The sequence below is a fragment of the Dipteris shenzhenensis genome, chromosome 31 (assembly GCF_047967505.1).
Source record: "Dipteris shenzhenensis isolate YYH24624 ecotype China chromosome 31, Dip_SZ_1.0, whole genome shotgun sequence".
Taxonomy (NCBI): Eukaryota; Viridiplantae; Streptophyta; class Polypodiopsida; order Gleicheniales; family Dipteridaceae; genus Dipteris; species Dipteris shenzhenensis.
The window spans coordinates 19,606,918-19,632,701 of NC_141626.1; the positions used below are offsets into that span (position 1 = coordinate 19,606,918).

Here is a 25,784-nt window from a genome sequence, read left to right on the forward strand (position 1 = left end):
CAGTAAATGAAATTTCACAAAAGATAGAGTTTTCTCATGAACATCTTTGGCAAGTTTCCTCATGAACATCTTTGGCAATACAGCATGACTCCGGAAAGTGAATAGGCTGCCACATGCTCCTAGACAAACAAGGAGTTGTCAGCCTAGAAGCAACCAGCACGAGCAAAGAAGCTGCAAACGCAGCCACATCAGGGCCACAGAAGTCAAGCAGCAGACAATCTAAAGTCATTGACTTGACTTGGTGAAGGTTGCTTTTTTGACACGCCCGGTCAATGCCCACAGTTGACCACCAATCAGCTACTGACTAGCCAACTTAGTAAAGGGGAGGGCCTATATAAAGATACAAGAAGTCCTCATTCATCATCCTCTAGCTGAGCCTTTAGTCAGCTTGGGGAGCGTGAGGGATTCAAAGCCACTGGACAGGCTGGCTTTCGGGTAAACCACATGACTCTAGACTACGTATTCAATTCGAGAGGGGGCCATGGCAGGGAGACAAAGGATTTCTAGTTGCGTTGTGGACTTCTGCAAGGCTTTCGACACAATGCCATGGGATCTACTACTCAAATATTTGTCTACACGACTTAGGGTACACTTGGGATATCATTTGGGCAAGCGTAGTTATGACACTCTATGAGCAAGTATCAAGCAAAGTTTGAACAATGGCTGGGTGCATAGAGGAGGTCATGAGTGTGATTGGGGTCAAGCATGGACATCCTTTATCATCAACCTTGTTTGGATTGCACATTGACGAGCTTGAGTCATTCATTGCAACACTGGGCAGCACATGCTCACCCTTAGCTGGATCCCATATCCCGATTCTCCTATATGTAGATGATGTGGCCTTACTCTCCTATTCCATTGAGAGTCTCCAGAGACATTTGGAAACACACTAAACTTTTCGTGTCAACCTTGGTAAAACCAAGGTTATGATCTTTAACACATCCCAAGGAGCGGCACATAGAGAGCAATTCACTTTTGACAGGGCACCATTGGCAATTGTTGCGTCTTATACCCACCTGGGAGTTCTCTTCTCAAGCCCGATCTTCACGATGAGATCAGCCATGCAGGACTGTGCGAGTATAGAGTATGCTGCGGTCACCAAACTTGAGCGATACTGTCTCCAATCCCAATTTTAGAATCCCACGACCAGTCTCTTCTTTTTATTCTCTTGTTCGCCAAACTGGACTGTATGGCAGCCGCTTCTAGGGTTCATACCTATCAAAGGAAGACTGGTCCTGAGTAGAAAGGCTTCAGGTTTTATTGTTCGCACAAATGATCGGCAGCAAGCTGTCAATCCCATATTAGATCCTCCTTGCAGAGTTTGGATCTAATAGCCTACATCTTCATTCGGCCACAACAGTAGGACATTGCAAGCCACCTTGGTTGGCCCTGACCTCGTCTATGGCACCAGCGACGACAGAGGGAGACAAAGAAGTTGGTATGCTTGGACACATAGATGGATTGCACGCCTGGGACTCCATATATGGATAAATTGCTAGCATTTTAGTATAGCATGGAGGCCCCATCCATCCCACCACCTATCATGAGGCCAAACTAGGTCATCAAAAAGGATATTTTATAGCTCCATAGGGTACAACACCCTGCAAACTTCTGATGAACATCGACTTCTATAGAGATCATTGCCTTTAGGTTTCATAGGAGGATTCACTCTCCCGGCCATACCAAGATCTATATCCCACATGCCTTGAGGATCTTGATTGGGCAGTTTCATGTGTCCTCGCACCGATTGCATATTAACACAAGATGTGTGGAGGGCATCCCCAATGAGATACGGCTCCGTATCTTATGTGACAAGCAGGAGGTCGAGTCAGAGAAGCACTTTGCCTTCACATCCCCATTACACTAAGAAATCCAAGGACAACATTATTACTTATCCACAAGCGGATTTGGACCACTCTCAGCTTTCTTAGTTCAGAGATGTGTGTCGACGTTTCTACATGAGGCTCAACAACATAGAGATCAATTACACAGAGTGTATAGATGAAATCAAGACAACTTGACAGAGCCCAACCAAAGAATGATCATAGACTGCTTCAACTCAGGAGACATAGTATAGAGGTCACTGGGGGGACAACATTGCCGAGATCCACAAAGCAAGACATGACAAACCATCAGTGTATTGATCCACAAGAAGTCCTTAAATATCCCCTCCTTACTACCTGACTTGGGGAGACAAAATGGGAGTGATGGTGAAGCTTGAGCTCTCTTGCAGAGACCATAAAGGAGGAGAGATGGACATAGGCAGGTTACCCATACTGATCACCAACACTCACTACATTCCTCAATGACGTGAACCTTCACTAGATCCATTGTATGCCGAGGTTATTTCCTCTATCCTCTACCAACAAGTGGCCTTGGTCCCTAGACAACATACAGAGATGTTAGAAATGAATCCCTAGAGAGGGTATCTTGCAAACGAAAGACTGATAGAGCATCCCCAGGAATTACAAGCGAAAGTGTTTCACTATGGAACAAAACTTATTTACTTGTGTGTACTGTACTTTACAACCATAAGTGTATGTGCCAGCCAAAAAATGGACAGTGCTCCAAGAAAGATATAGAATCTACCATGGTATATTCCAATCCAAAACTAGACACAATGCAAAAGAGATGCAGAGTCCCACCAAACCGTGGTCCTCTGATCTTACCAAAAGCTCTGCTACAATGCAAAAGAGATGCAGAGTCCCACCAAACCGTGGTCCTCTGATCTTACCAAAAGCTCTGCTACAATTTGCTTGGCACCTCTAGATCCCTGAGCCCGCGTGCTCCTCCTAAGCTTATGTCAACTCTCTGTCCAGTGATCCCTCCACCTACTGCCTGGGTAGTCAGCCTAGGTGGGTCAGCACTTCCAAGCTTAGTTTGCAGCTCCTCTGTCCCTCCACCTCCTGGTTGTAGGCCCAAAAGAGGGTCTTCTGCTGCTCCTCTTTGCTCACTGAAGGATGCTCTGGGTGTTATGCTCTAGCCGAGATAGCATGACCTCGGAAAGATCGGTGGGCATTTTCTCTTAGATGACCGACTTCTGTAATATTTAATGTGCGTAAATAAAATGTGCGTAAATAAAATGGTCAAGAGAAGTAACTGCCAAGGTCCTAGGTGAGGGTGAAATGGCATTGACTAGGTGGTTCTGAGTGCTAAGGCCTAGGTGCACCTAAATGTGAAATAATGCCAAGGGGCAAATGGTTTAATTGTGCCCCAAGAGAGGGGTAAATGGTGTACCAAGAAAAGGGCTAAAATGATGACATGTGGTAGAGGGAACATCTAGGGAGTTGTGGGTCTTGTGGATGCATGAGAGGCAAAAATGATGATGTGTTGAAAACCTGCGATCCATGAGAGTAAGGCTAGGAGGAATAACTAGTGCCATCGCCCGTGATAGAAATTAGGAGACAAGAGAATTAGCTGAGGTATGTTTCAATTGGTATCAAAGCGCAAGGGAAGAGAGACGATCTGGGTGACGGAAGAAAGGCTTGGAGCGCAGAGGTAATGCAGGGTGGAGCGCTATACGAACGGACAGCAGGCGTGAATAAGGAATGCGGCTGCCCGTGACGATGACTTTCGTGGTGGCGGGGGATTTCGATGAGGTGTAGGAAAGTCGACGGAGCAGGTTGGCGACGTGCAGTGTAGGTGTGCTATCGAGCTTGAGAACGAGGTGTAGGAAATAGCGGAGCAGGTTGACGTTCTGTTGCGACGACATGGCGTATTGTTGACGAGCAGACTTTGCGTGGATTTTGGGTGATGGCGTAAACGTACTTGCGTCAACGCGGCGCTGGTGGTACAAGTGATGTAATCTACATTGAGGTTTTTCCCAAGCTTGCCTCACAAGCGGAACGCATTTACGCAGGCCCTCCTCCATTAGAGCGTTGTCCATCCGTCTCAGGATCAGAACCTGAACAGTGACGAGCGGAACCTTGTCCTGAATTCTTTTAAAACCTGCGTGGAGATTCCAGGGAGCCGTTCTTTTCTCTTTAAAAAAAATTTTGAGTTGCAGTCGACTTGTTCTGTACAGCAGAGGCTGTCGTTTATTTTTTTCTGCATAACAAAAGGGGAATTTGAAAAAAAAAAAAAACTATTTTCCCTTTTGAAACTATGGAGGCAGAAGGACAAGATTCCAGGGTGAATCCTAGTGAGTCTAGAGCACGGTCTACACAACAAATGTCACATCACACAACACCTACTCTGGTGGGTAGGATTTCGGTATTAGAAGATGCTTTACAACAAATTATGAACCAGCAGCTTCAAGTGAATGCTGGTCAGAATGAGATTAGGGAGATGGTGCAAGCCTTGTCGGCTAGGCCATCTAGACTTGATAAGGGAAAAGCTCCAGCAGAGCCAGAGCCCAGTATACATTCATCAGAGCGTGCGAGGGTCAAGGTGCCTAATATTGCTAACTATAGACCGGAGAAGTACGCTGGTCGGATGACCGAGCGCAGTTCTGATGTGATCGAGGTTTGGTTACACAAGTGGGAAGAAGCCTTCGCCATTTGTGAAATCAGATCTGATCTAAAGAAAATCCGTGAGGCCACTCACCTGTTTATTGAGGCAGCGGATAGATGGTGGATAAAGCAACAAAAAGATCAAGTTGCCCTTACCACCTGGGAAGGGTTTAAAGCTGAATTTAAGAAACACTTTCTTCCACCTGATGAAGAATCCCAAGCTTGGGATGCTTATAGAAATCTTCGTCAGAGGAGTCTGTCGGTGGCAGAGTACACTCACAAATTCAGGGAATGTGTCATGAAAATAACAGACCCTCTCCCTATGTCGGTTCAGTTAAAGGACTACATCTATGGACTGAACGACAAGATTAAAATGGAAGTTCGGGCTAAATATGTGACTACATTAGATGAATCTATTGCAGTAGCCCTGAACTATGAGGATGCCAGAGGCAGATCGAGTGGATTTGTGCAGGCAGGGACTCAGTATGAGTACCCGAGAAAAGGGGGATTTCAAAGGAAATGGACTTCAAAGACAAGTGTCTCGCAGCCAAGTGGCCAAACCAAGCAGGTGAAGCCGGTTGAGGGACCAGCAAAAACAAGTACCACCGTTGGGGTGAAAAGGAAAATAACTCCAATGGCAACCCGGGCTTGGTCAAAGTCCTCGTTGACCCCTGAACAAAAAGAGAAAGCTAGAAAAGAAGAAGGATTGTGCTTCGGCTGCCTTCAGCGACATCAGTGGAAAGATTGTCCATTGAATAAAGACCGTCGCACGGCCAACATGATAATATCTGAATGCGATGCGGAAATGCAGGAGAGTCCCAATGCGGAACATATGCAGATGCAATTGGCGGGACCTTCTCAGAGGTTAGTACCTGTGTTGTTAAGTGTGTCTGTTACTAAGTTAGTAAGCGGTGCACCTGATAACATCCTTTCAAAGCCCGCAGCAACGGGGTATACGATTTTCGATGAGCCCGAGTTGATTAAAATGAAAGGGCAAGTAGCCAATCATGATGTGATTGTGTTGTTTGACTCAGCGTCAACACACAATGTAATCAACTCCAAGCTGATTAAGAGGCTCAAGTTGAAAACTAGTCCGTCTGACTATGCTTATACAGTCAGGATGGCGGGCGGAAGTTCAACTGAAGTATGGGACCAAAGGGTTACCCAGTTGGAACTTTGAATTCAGGACTATGTTGAGAAGCTGGACTTTGAATTGACCAGACTTGCTCACGCAGATATAGCCCTAGGCATGGCTTAGCATTTTCGAAAAAATCCAGCCATTGATTGGAAGAAGCATATTTACCAGTTCAAGATGAACGGGGTAGAATATGTTTTGCGAGGTGAGAAGGATTTACCTCGAGGACCACTGATTTCAGCCATGGAAATTCGGGCTGAACAGAGACAGAACAAATACAGCAAGTTTTGGAGGGCCTATAGGCAGGCCTGCCTGGGCCACTGGCAGCCTGCCACGTGGCTAGGCAGGGCCAGCAAAAAAGCTGCGAGTGTGCCCCCAAGGTGTGTTTTATAGGCTGCACAAAAGGAGTCGGCTGGAGGGTCTGTTCGAGTCAGCTATTTTGAGGGGGCAACCAGCCCCTATAAATGGGGGCATTTGGGCTCCATTCCCCATCACTTGGAGCAGCCTCTGAAGAGGAGAAAGCAGCAGCACTAGCAGCAGCGGTTGGGCCTTATCCAGAAGGTAAACTGAGCTGGATACCTGCAGCAACTTTGGCGGCAGTGAAAACACCAACAGACCCTGTATTAGTGAGGTCATGGTAGATCCGGTATGCGGACGCCTTGGCTATCATTGTGGGTATGACGAAGCATATGGTGCTGCTGCATATTCAGATGTCGAACTCTTCTTTCGAGGCTTGGACAATATTAAGGGATATGTATGAGCTCAACAACGAGGTGATGATCGTGGACCTCGAGACGGAGCTATACGGCATGAGGACGGATAAAGGGGCATCGGTACATGCACCATGAAGGTGGTAAAGGAATCAGCTGGCGGCAGTTGGTCAAAGGACGAGCTGGACTAGGATGACAAGGCTGTTGCTTGGAATGCTCCCCTAGAGCAAAGGTAGTTTTGTGACTACTATGATTGTAGGGAAAAGCGACGCCGGTGACTTCCGCGGAGCTGGTTCCATTGCTGCTGTAACAAGAAGCTCGGGAAAAGAAGTACGATGGTACAAATAAGGATGACAAGGCCCTAATAGCTCAGGACAGGAGCAAAGGCCCTTAAGGGCAAGGGTAAGCCTAGCAAAGGGAAGCCCAAATCTGACTAAGCGGACTCTTCAAATCAAGACAACAAGAAGAAGAGAGAGAAAGAAAAGAAGGACTTCTACTGCGATGAGCCACGGCATTTTGTGAAGGATTGGAAAAAGAAGAAGGCTGATCTGAAGAAGAAGGGTGCCAGCTCAGAGTCAAAGGATTCAGCTCAAGTGGTGGTGATAGAGGAACTTTTCTTGGTGGCCACTCCGAGTGTTGTCGAGATTAGGTACATGGACCTCGGTGTTACTGTCAGAATGTCCGACATTGAGGATTGGTCAAGAGAGGAGTTAGAGTCCTTTGTGAAGGTGATGGACAGTGATGAGTGCCTAGAATCATCTAGGTGCTTGGCTGGTGTTGCTGAAGAGAGGGGGATTCTTTAACACGACCTAGGACTTAGGGTCAGACAAAGGCTGTGACTTGGAGGGAGACAACAATACAGAACCACAATTGGAGCTTCAGAGAGGACAAGCATATGTAGGGAAACCTCAGTATGGACTCATTGGAAGCTTTCCAGGGCTTAGAACAGGGCTGAACAGAGACGGAACAGATACAACAAGTTTTGGAGGGCCTATGGGCCTAGAAATAAGGCTGGATCTGGACAGCTGGGCCAGTGGCAACCTGCCACATGGCTACGCAGGGCCAACAAAAAACTTGCGAGTGTGCCCCCAGGGTGTGTTTTATAGGCTGCACATAAGGAGTTGGCTGGAGGGCCTGTTTGAGTCGGCTGGAGGGTTTGTTTGAGTCTGCTATTTCAGGGGGGCAACCAACCCCTATAAAAGGGGACATTTGGGCCTCCATTCCCCAGAGCAGGAAGGAGCAGCACTAGCAACATTTGGGCCTTATCTAGGAGGTGAACCAGGCTGGATACCTGCGGACTTAGCTCAGCAAGAGTTGCCCACCTAGGCTGGCTTACCGGACAGCAAGGTGGAAGGGACCTTTGGACAGAGAGTCTACATAAGCTCAGTGGAGCACGCAGGCTCAGAGATCTAGAGGTGCTAGGCATATAGTAGAACATTTTGGTATTGTATTGTGTCCCGTTTGTGGACGGACGGAAATATATAAGTGTTGCTTCTATATTTGTCTTGATGCACAATCTATTTGCTGTTTGCACACACATGAATGGTTGTGAAGTACACACAAGTTTATGAAGCTTGATTCCATAGTGAAACACTTTCGCGTGTAATTCCTGGGCTCATCCATCAGTCTTCCGCTGCGGGATACCCTCTTGGTGGGATTTCGTTTTTTAACAGGGCTGGCTGGCCCAGCTTGGCCACGTGGCAGGCTGCTACTGGCCCATGCCTGTCCAGCCCTAACCCGTCTTCTAAACAAGCCCATGTGGCCCCAAATCCTGTTGTGACTGAGGCACCTTCCTATTGCCACAAATCTGGACCTCTACTAGGCCCTGGATCAGCTCCGTACTCAGCCTGCAGGTGTCTGTGCTGCTGAGTCTATCATAGTCACAAGAAACGTTTCGCCTGTTTCGTCATTTCGTCATATTTTGCTTCATTTTGTTTCATCTTTTCGATCGAAATGGATAGATTTCGAATTAATACTTAATATATACAAGGATAAGGGGCAAATAAGATATGTTATATTCAAGTTTAGAGTGAACAAAGAGAAATACAAGTCAAGACACCTAAAAAGGAAATTCAAAACAGAAACACACTCTTTAGATTTATTTAACTTCAATCTTTCAATCTCCTTTCTCATGTTCGGATAGGTTTCGAAATGATAATGAAGATATACAAGAATAGGGGCAAATAAGATATGTTATATTCAGTTTATAGTGAACAAAGGGAAATACACCTAAAAAGGAAATTCAAAACACAAACACATTCTTCAAATTTAGTTAGATTCAGACTTTCAATCTTCTCTCTCAAGTTTCAACTTTAGACCATTTAGTAGTTATGGAGTCAAAACTTAAAAGCCTACAGATTCTTAAAAAACGGATATTTTGATTTTGGGGGAATAGAGGTTTCGTTAAGAGCGTTTCATTCTGTTTCAAACGTTTCGTATGTTTCGTCAGTTCGAGGTTTCAACAAAACAGACTTTCATGTGATACACAGCTGATGCAAGCGACGTACAATCCTGTACCCTTGCTGACATCATACGCCACCTCATCGCAGCCCATAGATGCTAAAAACCCTGCGCAGTCTGGCCTTCTCCATAGTGGACAGCCACGTGGCAATTCTACCTTCGTTCTGTCCTCCTGAAGGTGCCTTCTCTATCAAGTACTCCTTTGTCCTTTTGCTTTTTCTGACTACTACCCACATGGCAAACACCCTGCTGCCCATGTGGCAATCCCTCAAACCCTAGGTACACCCCCTTGATGCACTCCTCATTTGGGGGCTCACAGATGGAGAGGTGACCTCTACTTTTCCAACAAGAGCATCCGACACCTAGGTGGACGAATGATTGTTTGGCTCTCTTGAGGACTGACATGATATGCTATGTACACCCTCCGGTTAGAGACACTGTAGGTTCTTGGAAGGTTTTCAAGGGTCAACTTGAAGATCACAGATTTCAGCTGACTAGTCACCTCAGAGGGAATGTACGAGTATTGCTCAAATAGATGCAGCTATCCCTTTGGAATGGGAATCTAAAGACAGAAGACAACACCGAGAACTTTACCTTATTTCAAAAGCATTGCAAGGACTAAGCATGTTGAAGCCTTGGTGAGGGGTTCAGGAAGACTAGAGAATCCTATGGTGTCCCGTGCACTCCTGGAATAGGGTGCATTGTGACACATTGGACTCATCATCAAGTGCATTGTGTACAGCATTAGTTCCTAGTTTAGGACATTTTGTCATATGTTGTGGCCCCATTGTAAGCCCTAGTTCAAGCACAAGTTAGGCACGAGCTACGTAGGTCTGCTCGGATCAGTCCAAGTAGTCCTGTACCCACTGAGAACTGCATAGGTTAGTTACGTTCATGCATAGGTTAGTGAGGTTTCAGTATAGAATTCGGTCACTGGCCATATTTCAGCATTCATTTTCAGTTCTCCAAGTTAAAACAAGTTCTCCTACAATTGTAGGAGGGGGCCTCAATGGGTACAAAGACCCAATCGGTTCTCGACTCTATTATCTCTCAACCCTTATATCTCTCTCCCTCTACACTATGGTGTACATTGAAGACAACTCACTAAAGGTTTAACGAAGGTCTTGCTACGATTCACATGATTATTAACCGTTGCATGTTACATACACGTTCTACATGCACATATTCTAAAAGAGGCCGTAGGGTGGGAGCGCCTAGGGAAATCTATATACATAGCCATTCATGTAGCTTGGAGAGGGTAGTACCCCAAGGGGGGGGGATGACTCATATGACATCTCAAGCGAGAGGTTTTGTTGGAAGTGAAGGCACATGGTAGAGAAGGAGAGAGAGAGAATAGGCTAGGGAGAGAGATAATGATACTCAAAGAAAGGCATAATGAAATGACTAAGCAATGAACAAATGAAAATACTCACATATAGGCCAAAGAGCTTGTAGCTTGATACTTGATTGATTTGACACTAGACAAATACAACTCTTATTTAGAGCACACACACACATATGAACAATGCATATGGGATAACTCCCAATGTGACACATGGCATCCATAGGACACACTAGACTAGAAGTCACACTAGAACACACCAAACTGACTCAACTTGGCTTCATGTTCTAACGCCCCCCCATGAAGAGAAGGTGAGAGACTACTAGAATGGAACCAAGGATAGAGCATGACAATGACGGTCTCTACTACTTTGTGCAATGTCTGAACTACACATTGCTCCCATGCTAACTCAGAGGGAGGTGGAAGTCTGAGCATGGTTTAGAGGTCTGACTGAGCACTCACATGGCTTTACGTCCCAAACATGACTCAGAGGCTCATGTCTCAGCATGGATGCATGACTAACTCAGAGATCTAGAAAACCAATGCACCAACATCCTAGAGCTCATATGCCAGGCCTGATAACTAGACCCTATCAATGTCGATACATGGCTCCCACAATACATCCCCCTCTTGACTCCAGAGACTAACTAGGAACATGGAGCCACACATCATAAATATAAAAGAAATGCATCATTTTAGGAGAACTATCCAAGGCAGAGGATCTTTATTGACTCTTCAAACATTCATTTTAGAGGGACTACTCAAGGCAGAGAACCTTTATTACATAAGAGAAATCAAAATACATATGGATTGTCATCCTCAATCAGGTTGACATGGGCAGTGAGTGCGTGGTCGAGGTCTAGAATCTCCTGTGGTGTATTAGCAAAAACAAGATTAGCATGGTGTTGTTCTTGTTCTTTCTCCTTCTTCTTGAAGCAGTATGCTTCAATATGGCCCTTCCGTTCGTAATATATGCATATGATATTCTTATTGGCTTGCCATTTGGTTGTAGAAATAAGAGCCTCTTCAGTGCCGAGTGTACCAGTAGATTCCTTTTCGATAGTCTTTCTCAATAAGAAGAGCAACCAAATCATCAAATGTGGTAGCTGCAAGTCGTAGGACCTCAATGGTTTGCTCAAAACAAGAAATACCTTGCATACTTTTGATTAGGATAGCCATCTTGTCCTCATCATCTGGAGGGCACTTCAAACTTGACAATTGTTGAACAAGAGAATGAAATTTGGAGAGATGATCACCTAGCTCTTCATTTTCTTGCATTTTCAGCTCATAAACTTCAATTTCAGAAAAACTTCGGAGTTAGTAACCTTGTTACCAAATACGCTCTCCAATCGGTGCTAGATCTCCTTAGCCTTGGATTTGAAGTCGATGTGATAAATGAGAGAATCTGCCAAGCATAGCCCAATAAGAGCAATAGCTTTGTCATTCTACTGCTTCCAAAGCTTGAGTTGTTGTTGATCCGTTGGAGTGGCATCAGTTGCAATGATGTCCCATACTCCTTCCTTCATGAGAAGCAACTGCAGCTTCGTCTGTCAAGTAGGAAAGCCTTGGCCCTTGAACTTCTCCACGAGCAGAGAGGTGCAGGATAGAGATGTCATCATGAGAAAGATGGAGCAGCAATTTGTGGGCAAAATGAGGGCAGCTCAGCTCAATAGCTCATGCAGAATGGAAAAGGCAAAGAATATCAGCAATGGCACGCATCTCGAGGGCACAAGAGGGCTGGTATGGACAGCAGCAGTCGCGGTAGGTGCAGCAGCAGTGGGCCAACAGTACGGACAGGCGGGAACAATCTGTACTGTTTGGGGCAGTCCGTACACGGGCTGTACGGCCTGTTTGTAGGTCGATGAAGCAGCTGGTGGCAAGGCTAATAAGGCGGCTGATGGCGAGGCAAAAGAAGCGGCTGTTGGCGAGGCATTTCGGGATGAAGAAGGGGTAATTGATGGTGAGGTAGATCAGCTCCAACAGCTCCGAAGGTGAGGCTAAGGGAAGCAAGATGGGAAGAAAGGAGTGGAAGGGAGCTCTATCTTGGAGGAGAGGGGAGCTTCCATTTGCGGGCTTTGCTCATCCTCTAGGTAGAGCAAGGAGAAGGGAAAAATAGGAAGGGAGGCTTTGATACCACATGAAGGCACATGGTGGAAAAGGAGAGAGAGAAGGAGAGAGAGAGAGAGAGAGAGAGAGAGAAAGAAAGAAAGAAAGAAAGTGTATTATTGTCCACGCTCTGGTCTATGCTGATGGTCTCTGAGGTAGTCTCGTCGAAGCATAGTGGCCTCCCTGACATAAAGAGCTAGGCAATGCTGATCCTCGTAGTCCATCACTCGTGAGAGAGGTCCAAAGCCATCCGTGAAGAGACAGTGGAATCTACCTCTGAGCTCATAATATAGCGGGCATCTGCAAATGAAGTGCTCCTCTGACTCCACCTCTCCCATGGTGCAACAAGGGCAGATCCTGGTCTCTCGGCCTGGTCGCCGTCCATCCTCCATGCGTCGCATCCTACCAGCCTCTATCTCGAGCTGATGCGAAGAGACTCTAAGCTGGCCAAGGGCAATCCTCAGTGAGTGGGACATGTGGATACCTGTATAGCCTGGTGGAATGACAAATCCATCCTCTGAGATCCGAAGGAAGTGGTCACGATATGTGGCCATCTTCGTCGGAAGCTGCATGGGATAAATCCAAGTGCGATACGTATGAAGCTGCAGCAAGTCTGCTCTCCTGACCTGGCTAAGCTCGTGGCGAGTCAACTCGATATGAGGGGCATCTATGCTGTATCGGAAGGGAGGCAGTCTATCCATGTCTAGTCCAAGAGATGTGAGCCACCTAGTGAGTCTGAAGTACCAGCAGTATCGGGTCCCAGATCGTGCCAACTCCATAGAAGATGCAAGTGCTAACCATGGCAACCGAGCTCTGCCTGCTGCTGAGTCTCCAAACTCCCTAACCCTGTGCAAATACATGACCGACTGAAACGCTGCATCCAATGAAAGGGGAGTAGCTCCAAACTCTGCTAGCATGATCTCGTGCGGAACTGTAGCCTTGGCCCTAATGAGCCGAGAGAACATGATGATCTGTAACCTCTCTACTCGTCTCCAATCTGCAGCGCCGAGGTCTCCTGCCCAGAAAGGAGCTGCATACATCGCAGCTGGTCTCACCAATGTATCAAAAAGCAAGGATTTCGTATCGGGATGCTGAAAGTGGGACTGAAAACACTGACGCTCAAGATGAGCCAACGAAGCATACCCTTTACTAATCCTATCTCGTGCTGCATATGTCATGGTGAAGACCAGTCCCCTGAAAACTGCCCCCAAATAAGTGTACTCTCTAACAAGCTCAATGGGCCGTCCGTCATAAATGAAGCAAAACTCATCCGTGCTGTAAATACGATCAGAGGTGTTGAAAACCATAACCTTGGTCTTGCCAAGGTTTACGGTCAACCCCCTGTCCTGGCAAAACCTGTGGAGTGCCTCAATATGTGCCTGGAGGCCCTGAGCAGTAGAGGAAATGAGAACCACATCGTCCGCATACAGGAGGATAGGAATGGAGGATCCTGAGAGAGTAGAGCCCACACCGCCTGTCATCTGTACAAACATCTCTAGCTCATCAATATATAATCCAAAGAGAGTAGGAGAGAGCGGGCAACCCTGCTTCACCCCAATCGTGCTGCATACCTCCTCTGAGAGCCCCTCACGTGTCCGAACCCGACCAGTGACCCTCTCATACAAAGCCATGATAGCCCGCTGTATCTCTCCACTGAAGCCCATCTGGCGAATCCTCTGAAACAATCTGAATCGCAGAACTGTGTCAAATGCCTTCCTGAAGTCCACGAAGCAACAATAAAGCCGTTGCCTTCGTGACTTCGCCTCCTCTACCAGTGCCCTGAGTGTGAGGATGTGGTCAAGTGTCGAATGATCCCTGCGAAATCCAGCCTGCCCTCTGGCTCTGAGTCCCGTCGTCTCGGCATGGTCATTTATACGGCTTTCCAAAACTGATGCATAGATCTTGGCCATAACGTGGCCAATCATGATGGTCCTGTAATTCGACGGCTCCATAGGGTCCCCCGACTTGTGAATAGGTACTATGGTATTGCCTAACCAGGACTGTGGTAGGCCTGTACAAACAGACTCATTGAAGAGACGGGAAAGAACAAAATCTAAGGCATCAATCCCATGGATTACATACTCCGCTTGCAATCCATCATGATCCTTAGCTCTCCCGTTCTTCAATCGGTGGACTGTTGCACGGACACTCTCTGGTGTGAAGAGACTAGATGAAGCTGGCCTAGGGGAATGGGATAAATCGATGGCTGGCTGATCTGGAATATCATATAGAGCTGAAGTATATGCAGACCAGACACGTGGATCTGTGAGGGGGCTCTGAGACTTCGAGCGGAGGAATTTTCTCCAGAATTCCTTGGAGTCACAGCTGAAAAGCAAGCTTCTCAGCTCCTCCTCATTCCGGGCTAGAAATTGGCGTTTCTTGCGCCTAACCAACCACTTGTAGTCTCTCTTGGTTTCGGCAAGGAGGGGAGACTTCTCCTTGGTCTCAAGGTGAAGTTTCCTGCGGAGTTCCTTACACTCCTCGTCATACCAACCGTTGCAAGGAACAAGACCAACCGGTGGGGGACTAGACGAATGACATGTGGCAGGGAACGACATGTGAGCGGCAGAAACGAGTGAAGTATGCACAAGTTCCCACCGGTCCTGCGTGGATGGTAGAGCATCTAATAGATGAGGACGGAGTAGGCGGCTGAGGTTCTGGCTATATACATCATCGAACTGGTGGTCGAAATGAACCTCATAATAGGGTTGGCGGTCGTGATAACGAGGGGGGGGTGGGTCATGGGAGACATGAGTCAAAGTAAAGTGGATGAGTGCATGGTCGGCAGAGGGCATGAAGGGGCTAACAGTAAGGCTATGGATGGAAGGAACTAGAGTCGGGGGACCTATGATGTAGTCGATCACGCTAGTACCACGCCCAGAAGCAGAAGAGAATGTAGGCATGGAAGACTGTGGCCACCTGGACAAGCCGTTATAAATGACCATACTGTGCGAGGTGAGGAGCTCCAGTAACTGACGTCCCTGATCTGTGGGCTGTACTGTGCAGTCTGATGAAGTCCGACAGAGGCTATCATCGTGAAATGCTGGGAGTATGACCGGATCCTCCATGAAGTCATAAGTGAGGGCATGTCTGTCTGAGGTCCTCGCGTTGAAGTCTCCTAAAAGGATGACTTCTCCGCGATGTGAAAAATCTGCAATGTCCACTGAGAGATCCTCAAATATGGACTGGCCTGGTCCAGTGGAAGAATAGATTGACTGCGCCGGGGGGAAGTAGCAAACTGCAATAAAAAGATCTCGCTGAGGAGCTCTACGGCGGATGCGTACCCACAAGAATCGGGCATGTGAATCCGCTCTCTCCACTGTGATGATCCGATCGAGATGCTCTCTGTACAAAATGGCCACTCCTCCAGATCCTCTCACTCCAAATGTCCGAGTGTGCTGCCTGAAGGCAGATCTCCATGTATACCCTGTCACTCGTGGCAAAGGTCTCTCTGGACTCTCGTGTGTCTCCGTGAAAAAGATGATATCTCTCCCAAAGAATGCCCCCCGTAGATTGCCTGGCTGTGCTGTAAAAGAACCATTGCAGTTCCATACAGCGATGCGTTGATCCTGTACTCCCAATGTCTGAGAGACAAAGGTCACAGCCTATGTCATCGTGGACTCTGTCGCCGAGGGCAAGATACCACGAATGCGAATGTTGAGGGCCTTTGTGGCCCTCTGCTGTGACTCGGCCAATGTAGCTGATACAGTCGATCTCTGAGGCTGTGATGGCTGACGGCGGACGACATCCACCCACTCTGTGGCTCTCTAGACCTCTGTCTGAAGGGAGGTCAAACGCTCCTCAACCGCTGCTACTGCTGTAGTGGGAGATGTGTCTATGTGCTGAACACGAGTCTCGATCTGCTGCACTCGCTCTGTGTGTCCATGAATCTCTCCAGCAAGAGTCCTATGAGTCGCTTGTAAGACCTGAAGATCTGTCCTAATAGACAAGATCTCCCGATCCTGCTGTGTCACTCGATCAGCAAGAGATGCAACCTGAGCTGTAAGTAGAGCAATGGTCTCGTCCTTCCTGTGAAGCATCTGAAGGGCAGCTCGGAGGTGGGTCTCAAAGTGCTGAAGCTCTGGTAGGATGTGGCCGCAAGGACAAACAGTGCAAGGCATGGAAGGAGAAAGAGAGGGAGAAAGGGGGGAAACTGGTAAGGTGGGTAGCGGGGATGAAGGAGAAGGCTGGAAAGGGGAAGAGAAAGCGGGTACCGGGGATGGAGAGGAGGGGATGGGTAAAGTCTGTAGAGAAGATGAGGAGGAGGGAGCCTCTGGCAAAGTAGGTAAAATAGGCAACAAAGGGGAAGAGGTGACAGAGGGCTGTGAGAGGGAGAGCAAAAAGGGTGGAGAAGGGGTAGGAGAAGAAGGAACCTGAGAGGGGAGGGGTGAAAAAAACTGCGGGTACAAAGTAGCTATGGGCGGAAGATGAGATAATGGAGCTGAAACCGGTGTACCTGCGACTGGGAGTGCGGCAAGTGCGGGCACTGCGCTGGGCGGAAGATGAGATAATGGGGCTGAAACCGGTGTACCTGCGACTGGGAGTGCGGCAAGTGCGGGCACTACGCTGTCCTTTGAAGAAGATGCAAGTCCTCTTCTACTATAGTGCAGCATATCGGTCATGGCGGCCATTGATGTTGCTGCTGTTGCTGCTTCTGTAACATGCTCGACGGTGTCGGCCATGTTTAATTACGGGAAACCGGCAACATTGAAAAGCGGGAGATGGCGAGCACTGCCAATGCGCGATGAGAGAGAGAGAGAGAGAGAGAGAGAGAGAGAGAGGGAGGAGGCTGAGCGGAGGGGCTGAGCGGGTGAGAGGGGGGCTGAGGCGGAGAGGCTGAGCGGGGGGCTGAGCGGGTGACGGAGGGGCTGAGCAGGGGAGGGAGGGGCTGAGCGGGAGGCTGAGCGGAGGGGCTGAGCGGGTGAGGGGGGGGCTGAGGCGGAGAGGCTGAGCGGGGGGCTGAGCGGGTGAGGGAGGGGCTGAGCGGGGGGCTGAGCGGGTGAGGGGGGGGCTGAGCGGGAGGCTGAGCGGAGGGGCTGAGCGGGTGAGGGGGGGGGGCTGAGCGGGTGAGGGGGGGAGGCTGAGCGGGTGAGGGAGGGGCTGAGCGGGGGGCTGAGCGGCTGAGGGGGGGGCTGAGCGGAGGGGCTGAGCGGGTGAGGGGGGGGGGGCGAGAGAGAGAGAGAGAGAGAGAGAGAGAGAGAGAGAGAGAGTTAATAGCTATAGGATATCCAACATACATGAAGAAGGTTGGCAGTGTCAAGGTTCTTTTTCTGGCTGCGGGTTGGAGAGAGAGGGGAAGGGACGGAGAGGAGAAGTGGAGGGGAGCTGAGATAGGATAGAAGGGAGAGGGCTGACGGGGAAGGAGAGGGTAGGCAACGGAGAGGAAAAGAGGGGGGGGTTAGGAGGGAAGCAGGGGGCTGAAGGCGGGGAGGGAGAAGGTGGGCAGGGGAGAGGAAGAGAGGGAGAGAGAGAGAGAGAGAGAGAGAATAGGCTAGGAAGAGAGATAATGATACTCAACGAAAGGTAGAATGAAATGGAAATGAAATGACTAAGCAATGAACAAATTAAAATACTCACATATAGAGCAAAGAGCTTGTAGCTTGATACTTGATTGATTTGACACTAGACAAGTACAACTCTTATATAGAGCGTACACACACATATGAACACCAATGCATATGGGATAACTCCCAATGTGACATGTGGCATCCATAGGACACTAGACTAGAACTCACACTAGAACACACCAAACTGACTGAACTTGGCTTCATGTTCTAATAGGAAGGTGATCATTCTTGGTACTACTTGAATGTTGATATGCAGGTTCAGCTATGGACTGGGTTACTTGATCATTCAAAAGATCATCAAATGGCTAAGATGGACATGGCCAAGTAAAACATCGACATAACAAAATGTAATGGGTTTAATGAGCTTAAAAGCCCGAGGCCACCTCCATAAAAAACCTGATTCTTTCTTATTGTGTGTGTAATTACAACAAACCCAATGTGCCCCTAACAATATCATATCAGAGCCCACTTTAACAGGGTATGCTAAGATTAAACCACTAAAGATGAATCATAAGTAACAAACCATAGCATAATTGTGTCCAAGATATACATATACATGTGTGTGTGTGTGCGCGCACGCGCTCGTGCTTGTACACGTGTGAATTTCACACAAAAAAAGGTGTGTGTATACACGTGTGGAGTTTTAAAAAAAAGTGTGCGTGTACACGTGTACGCATGTATCACTTGAACAAGATATTCATTTTTTGCTTAGATAAAACAACTAATGATGAATACTTGATTAAACTGACTCTAACCTAGCCTAATCTAACCCAAGCTACAAAACCCAACTTAATGAATTAACCAAACCTAATTTAACCCAATCTAACCCTAACCCTACCTAACCAACCTAACCCTAACAAACCTAACATAGCATTGTGCAAGGAGATGGAGAAGGGACAGGGGCAAGGGGGAGGGAAGGGAGGGAGAGGGGGAACGAAGGGAGAGAGGCAAGGTGCAATGGAAGGGAGGAAGAGGGGTGAGGCAGGTAAGAGGAAGTGAAAGCGGCAAGGGAAGGAGAGCTGAGTACGATCTGCAACGCCACAAGGAGTTGTGTGCAAGTAGGAGCGTGGAACTGGAAGAAAGAAGAAAGTTTATTAAAGTTTGCTAAAGACCGATGGGTCTATGAGATTGAAGAAAAACCTGATACAGTGAGCAAAAGGGTGGAGCTACTAAGCGAGCATCCTAACCCATGCTTTTAGAAAAACTGTGTAGTCATAGTCAGTGATATCATAGTACATGTCCACCATAAACCTAAGCAACCATCCTGGCAAGTGGGAGGGAAGGAAGGGAGAGGGGGAGGCGACGTAGGAGGGAAGGGAGGGAGGGGGGTGTACGGGCGAGGGGAAGGGGAGGCAAGAGGATAGGGAAGAGGGAAGAGTGAGGAGCCACATGGGCAAGAGGAAGGGGAGGATAGGATAGGGGGGCAACAAACGACGTTGAGGGGAGGGGGAGATGACGAGGGGAGAGAATAAACATTTTTTTTTGGGGGGTTTAATTTTTCATGCTAACTTAGCTTAATGAATATGTCTGTATGTATGTACTCTCTCTCTCTCTCTCTCTCTCTCTCTCTCTCTCCCTCCCCAATATCAAAACACAATTTTATTCATTCCAACTAGGTAAAAAAGGAACTTAAAGGCACCCCATCTATTACTGTACACATACAGTTAAGAACACTGATAAACAAGAGGGAAAAGAGAGACAAAATACCAACTTCAAATGAAAAGAAACTAGGCTCTAAGTTGAGTAAGCAGCGCATACAAATACAGATCTTGCAGTGGCACGGCATCAGATGTCATTGATACATTTATTGCTTTGAATTGAATGGAGCACCTTACAACCTTTGAGGAGAGAGAACCATTTCCAAAGTCCTTTAATCTCAAGTAAAAGTCCACGTGAGTCCATAAAAGTACATATGAGCTTTTATTTCTTGTAGTGGGTAAAGCTCATTTCTTGTGGTGGGTTGGTAGGTCATCAGCAGAACTTAATATTTAAATTACTTACATGCTTACATGTTTTTGCATACGCAATTAAAATATATAAGTGATATTCGTTCCACCTTTTTATACCATATGTATCTACGTTTCATAGATTGTATCAAATTATATGTATTAACGATTCACAACAATCTTTTGATCTTTCACTTAAGAGTAACCACAATTAGTTCACAATCAAAAATTGCATAAGAATAAAAGGAATAAGAAAATGAGTAGTTACTCAATAAGGATCAAGAAACCATACAAGTTACTAGTAAAGTTCGGTATAACCCATTTGTAAACATATGGCATGAGTTTCCAACTAATGGAGCAAGGGCATATAGATGGCTCACCACACTAAGAGTGAAAACTGCATCCTCTTTTTCTAGCTTTTCTCTAGGTCGCTGGTACAAAGGGCTAGTTTCATCAATGACATGTCGTACAAGCATTCCATGGTTGAGATATGCAATTTCCGGCCTCACCTGTGCAACACCATGGTACATCTATCAAAGCTTGGCATTAGTATCCACATAATGTTCTTGCCCTAGAAAAAAAAGTGTCTATACAAACTATTTAATCCATAAGTTTCACACCCAATTTACAGAAACAAGCCAAGAGATTCCTTAGCATGAACATATAGAGGTATTAAATACAAAACACTCTAGATGATACAAGAGCATGACCAAACTCATCATTCAGAATTAAAACTAGAAGTAAAAATCGTCCTCAAGGTTAAAAATCATCAACCTTCTCTAAAAGCGCAAGGATTTCTATGCCATCCTACCGACATCAATAATGCCTAACGGTGGTCGATGTAGACATTGTTTGTATAAACATGTGCTCTCACACATGCACATAAATTTACCTTCTCAAACGTTAACTACTAGTTTTACAAGGAAGAACAGCACCTTACAAAACTAACATCACATGCACCACATATACAAAAAGTATTCATCATGTTATAATTGCATTGCTCACACCATCGCTCTGAAGAAATATCCAATAACCTAACCTGAGGACCCTGAGATGGAGAGTGTGAGGGAGAGATAGAGTAGGGAGTAGAGAGACACACTCACAGTAGTCACACACCAGTGGGTGGGGATAAAGGAATGAGTGGTACCTCCCCAAGTACACACACTAGTATATATATGGATAAGACTAGGGCCACTAAGTACCTAAGTACAATGTGTACTTAGTGTACTTAGTAGTACTAGATTAATACTGTTACAAGGGTGGCCAGTGCCTTTACCCCAACAACCTCCCACTTAAAGGCAATGTGCCCATAAGAGAGAGTAAAAGAAAAAACAGCAATATACATCATCATGTACAGGACCAGTTGGTCTGCTTATCCAATACCCATGAGCCGTCTGCAGTGTGCAAACCGCTCAGCAGCCAATCCTTTTGTCAACAGATCTGCTGGATTGTCATCAGTGTGAACTTTCACAAGCTGAAGTTGCTTGTTCTCAAGCACCTCCCTGATAAAATGATACTTCACGTCGATGTGCTTCGTCTTTGCATGAAAAACAGGATTTCGTGCCAACTGTATGGCACTCTGACTGTCACAATGCAACAATGGAGTATCACTAGAGTAGCCCAAATCTGCCACTAGCCGAGATAGCCATATAGCTTCCTTGCACGCCTCAGTGGCTGCAATATATTCAGCTTCTGTAGTAGACAAAGCAACGCATTGCTGCATTCTAGATACCCACGACACTGCACCTCCAGTGAAAGTGAAAACATAGCCGGTAGTAGACTTCCGGGTATCAGGGTGACCGGCATAATCAGAGTCTGTATAACCCTGCACTTTTGCATCTTGACTGCCGAAACATATACACAAGTCCTGTGTACCCTTTAGGTATCTCATGACACCTTTCACTGCATTCCAATGCTTCTTGCCAGGTTTAGCCATGTATCTGCTAACCACTCCCACTGCAAACGCAATATCGGGCCTGGTTGCAACCATAGCATACATGAGACTGCCACAAGCTGATGCATACGGAATCTTTGACATTTCAGCTCTCTCAGCATCTGTCTGAGGGCTGTCCAAAGCGCTGATTTTCACATAAGGAGGTAATGGAGTACCAATACTCTTCCCCCCCTCCATGTGAAATCTCTGCAAGACCTTGCCAATGTATTCCTTCTGAGACAAGTATAGCAACCGCTTTTCCCTATCCCGAAGTATGCGCATACCCAATATATGGTTGGCATCACCAAGATCCTTCATATCAAAGGTCTGGTGCAATCTCTTTTTCAAGGCATTCATTTCCTTATGAGATTTTCCAGCAATTAACATGTCATCCACATACAAAATGAGGATAAGTAAACTGCCATCTGAAGCTTTCTTGGTATATAAGCAGTGATCAATGTCACTTCTCCTGTAACCCTGGGTTCGCATGAATGTATCAAACTTATGATACCATTCCCTGGGTGCCTGCTTTAGACCATAAAGACTTTTCTTTAGTCTGCATACAAGCTTCTCTTTGCCCTTCACTGTAAAACCCTCTGGCTGCTGCATAAAAATTTCCTCATGTAAATCACCATGAAGAAATGCTGTTTTGACATCCATTTGGACCAAATCCATATCTGCATGTGCAACCAATGCTAATACAGTTCTGAGTGTTGTCATCTTGACAACGGGAGAGAATATCTCCTCAAAGTCAACACCATATTCCTGCTTGAACCCTTTGGCAACCAGTCTGGCTTTATGCCTTGGCTTTTCACCAGGTGTGACTTTAAGTCTATAAACCCATTTGCATGGCAGTACCTTTTTACCAGTAGGCAAGGGTACCAATTCCCAAGTGCCATTCTTGTGAAGACTGTCCATTTCAGACTTCATAGCAAGATCCCATTGAACCTTGTCTGCCCTCTGCCTAGCCTCTTTGTAGCATGAAGGCTCTCCACAATCAGTGAGCATCAAATAATCAATGCCTGGAACAAATCTTTCTGGCTGCCGCGTCTGTCTGGTTGACCTTCTAACCCAAAGACCATCATCTTGAGCTGGCTGTCCAGCCTGTTCATCACCCAGATAAGGTGGCTGTTCCATGATTCCTGGCTGCATTTGCATGTCAGGAAGATCACCTAACTGTGCCTCATCCATTGGGATGTTTTCTGCCATAACTGGCTGTCCATTAGGATCTGCTGCAGCATCATTTAATGGCTGATTATGCTGCTGTTGTGGCTGATTTACAGCCTGTCTGTGTTGCCCATGATGCCTGTCATCATCAATAGTTACTTTTAAAGGTTCCTGCTGTACAACAGGTTCCTTGAACATGATGGTTTCATCAAACACGACATCATTGCTGCGTATAAGTTTTCTGTTCTTGGGATCCCAAATCCTGTAGCCCATCTCACCTTTGTCACCGTAACCTAGGAATATGCATTTAAGAGACTTTGGATCCAGTTTAGTTCTGTCCTCCCTGCGTACATGCACATACGCGACACAACCAAAGACCCGTAGGTGTTTGTAAGACGGAGGCTTGCCCGTCCATGCTTGTTCAGGCACACCACCACATAGTCTCTTGTTTGGTGACCTGTTAATAAGGTGCACAGCTGTCTTTACAGCTTCAGCCCAAAATGTGTGGGGCAATGTAGCATGTGACAACATGGATCTGACTTTCTCTTGAATGGTCCTGAACATTTTTTCAGCTGTACCATTCTGTGGAGGATCATATGGTGCAGACAAAACCCTTTGGATACCCTTTGCCTCACAGAATTCTTGAAATTCTTTGGACAAGTACTCTCCACCATTGTCAGATCGTAAGGCTTTCAGTTTTTTGCCTGTCTCATTTTCAACTAGTGCAACAAACTTAGTGAAAGCCTTAAACGTATCACTCTTCTTTCTGAGAGTGTAAACCCACACTTTGCGGGTGGCGTCATCTATGAATGACAGTATGTACTTTGAACCTCCTAAAGAGAGTGTAGGCATCTCACACACATCTGTATGTACTAGCTCCAAGAGCTGTAATTTCTGATTTGACCTTCTCTTATGAGGTATCTGTACTTGACGACCGTAGAGACAAAATTCACATTTCTGCAAATCTGAATATTTTAGACTCGGCAAGTAACCAAAATGAGCCAATTGCTCCATTCCCTTAATACTCATATGGCCAAGCCGGCTATGCCACAATGAAATCTTTGGCAGCTCGGTGGCATTTACATCAGAATGCGGACAATGTCCAGCATGAAGTGAGTACAAAGTATCAACCTTAGGACCCCTGGCAATAGCCATTGCCCCTTTGCTGATTTTCCATTTCTGATTACCAAAGGTGGTAAGATAACCATCATCATCCAACAACCCTGTGGAAATCAAGTTCTTCTTCACCTCAGGAACATGCCTGACCCCTTTAAGCATTAACTGCTGGCCATTTTCAAGAACAAGCCTGACATCACCTATACCAATGATAGAACATGCATGGTTATCACCAAGAAAGACAACTCCCTTCTGCCCTCCTGCATATCTGACAAACAGATCTCTGTAGGATGTCACATGAAAGGAAGCACCTGAATCTATAATCCAGGAAAACATATCTGATCCATCACCAGCATGAAGTGTATGAGCCTCCAGTGAAGAGGTGAAACATATCTCATGTCCACTGTCACTGTCACTAACATAAGTAACATTCAGCTCTTCTTTTTCTTTGCCCTTAGACTTGCCTTGAGCCTTGCCTTCTTTGGCTCTCTGGTCATTCTTCTTTTGAAAACACTTTTTCTCAATATGTCCCTTCTTGCCACAATAGTTGCATACAAGATCACTCTTAGAGCGGGACTTGCTCCTCTCTCTTTCTTTGTCTTTACCACGTGTTTTGGACCTGCTGCGTGCATTCAAAGCATTTGACTTCCCAATAGCATTGTTCTTTCTGTTCATCTCTTCCTGTAGAAGAGCACTCTCCACATCTGCAAATACCAGAATGGTTTTTGAGTTGCTGGTAGAAGTCCTGAATGTGTCCCATGACTCAGGTAGAGAACATACGATGAGTGTAGCTTTCAGCTCATCATCGAGCTTCAACCCCTGGTTGATCACCTGGCTGAATATGCTGTTAAACTCAATAATATGAGTGGACATAGCTGTCCCCTCCTTCATTTGAAGACCAACAAGCTTTTTTAGCCAGTAAGCTTTTCCCGTGGCACTTTTCTTGGCATAAGTATCCTCAAGACGTTGCCACATCTCCCACGCAGTAGGTTCATCCCTGATGCCTACAACCAGTGAATCAACAACTGTAAGCATAATGGTCGACCTGGCCAAGCCGTCCATCTTCTCCCACTGCTCATCAGTAATGTTGGAGGGCTTAACACCCTTCTCCTTTATGGGTTTGTACTGGTCCTTCTGCATCAACACATTGTAGCATTGTGTCCTCCATATGTCGTAATTTTTAGCTCCTTCGAGCTTCTTTATCTGAAACAAGGACGACACATCGCTGCCGGAACTCATGGTAAAGAAAATAGAGTTTGACTCCCTGTAGTCGTGCAATTAAGCACTAGTTACTCCAAGAAAATTCCCCCGCAGCGGAAGTACGATCAGAAAATGAACTTGGTACTGTTTCAGTGGCATAAAACCGACTGAATGTCTTTCTCCCACTTGCTGCAGAAACAGTACAGCAATCTGTCCTGTGTTTTTTGCTGGCGAAAGTGCGGTACAGCTCCTTCAAAGTGCTCCAGAAAAATCCCAGAACTGTTTTCTGAAAAAGTAGCAGTACTTTTTGACCTTTTTGACAGTGAAATCTGGTCAAACTTGCTGGTTGACAGTCCCGGACTGTCAAAAAACAGTGAATCTCAGATTGTGGATGAAGATCTCTGATTTTAGATCTCCATATGCTCCAGAAACTTCCCCCCCAACTGAATTCACAGTGTGGAAGTGAGATTGCTCAAAAGCCCTTTGAAAGCATGAAGAAAATCAGAGATTTGACCCCAATTAAAAGATTGACATTTGACCAAAAAAAAAAAAACTGTAAGTCAAATTTGCACTTTCAAAGCATAGTAGTGCTTTACGAGATAGCCTGATGCATGTAGAGTGCTCCCACTTGACAGATTTCCGGTCAGGCTA

The 25,784-nt window shown here is 46.4% G+C and overlaps 1 protein-coding gene across 2 annotated transcripts in view; it reads right to left on the bottom strand.

Moving 5' to 3' along the window:
- The window catches only part of LOC147881163 (uncharacterized), a 62,535-nt gene that overhangs the window by 10,249 nt on the left and 26,502 nt on the right, over window positions 1–25,784 (bottom strand). Inside the window, exon 5 of one of the 2 annotated variants that reach the window (XM_087370135.1) lies at window positions 20,098–20,226. In XM_087370135.1, the coding sequence (XP_087226261.1) occupies window positions 20,098–20,226 (129 nt within the window). Of the gene's footprint in view, window positions 1–20,097; window positions 20,248–25,784 lie in introns of both variants that reach the window. The other variant, XM_087370134.1, reaches the window with a different exon arrangement.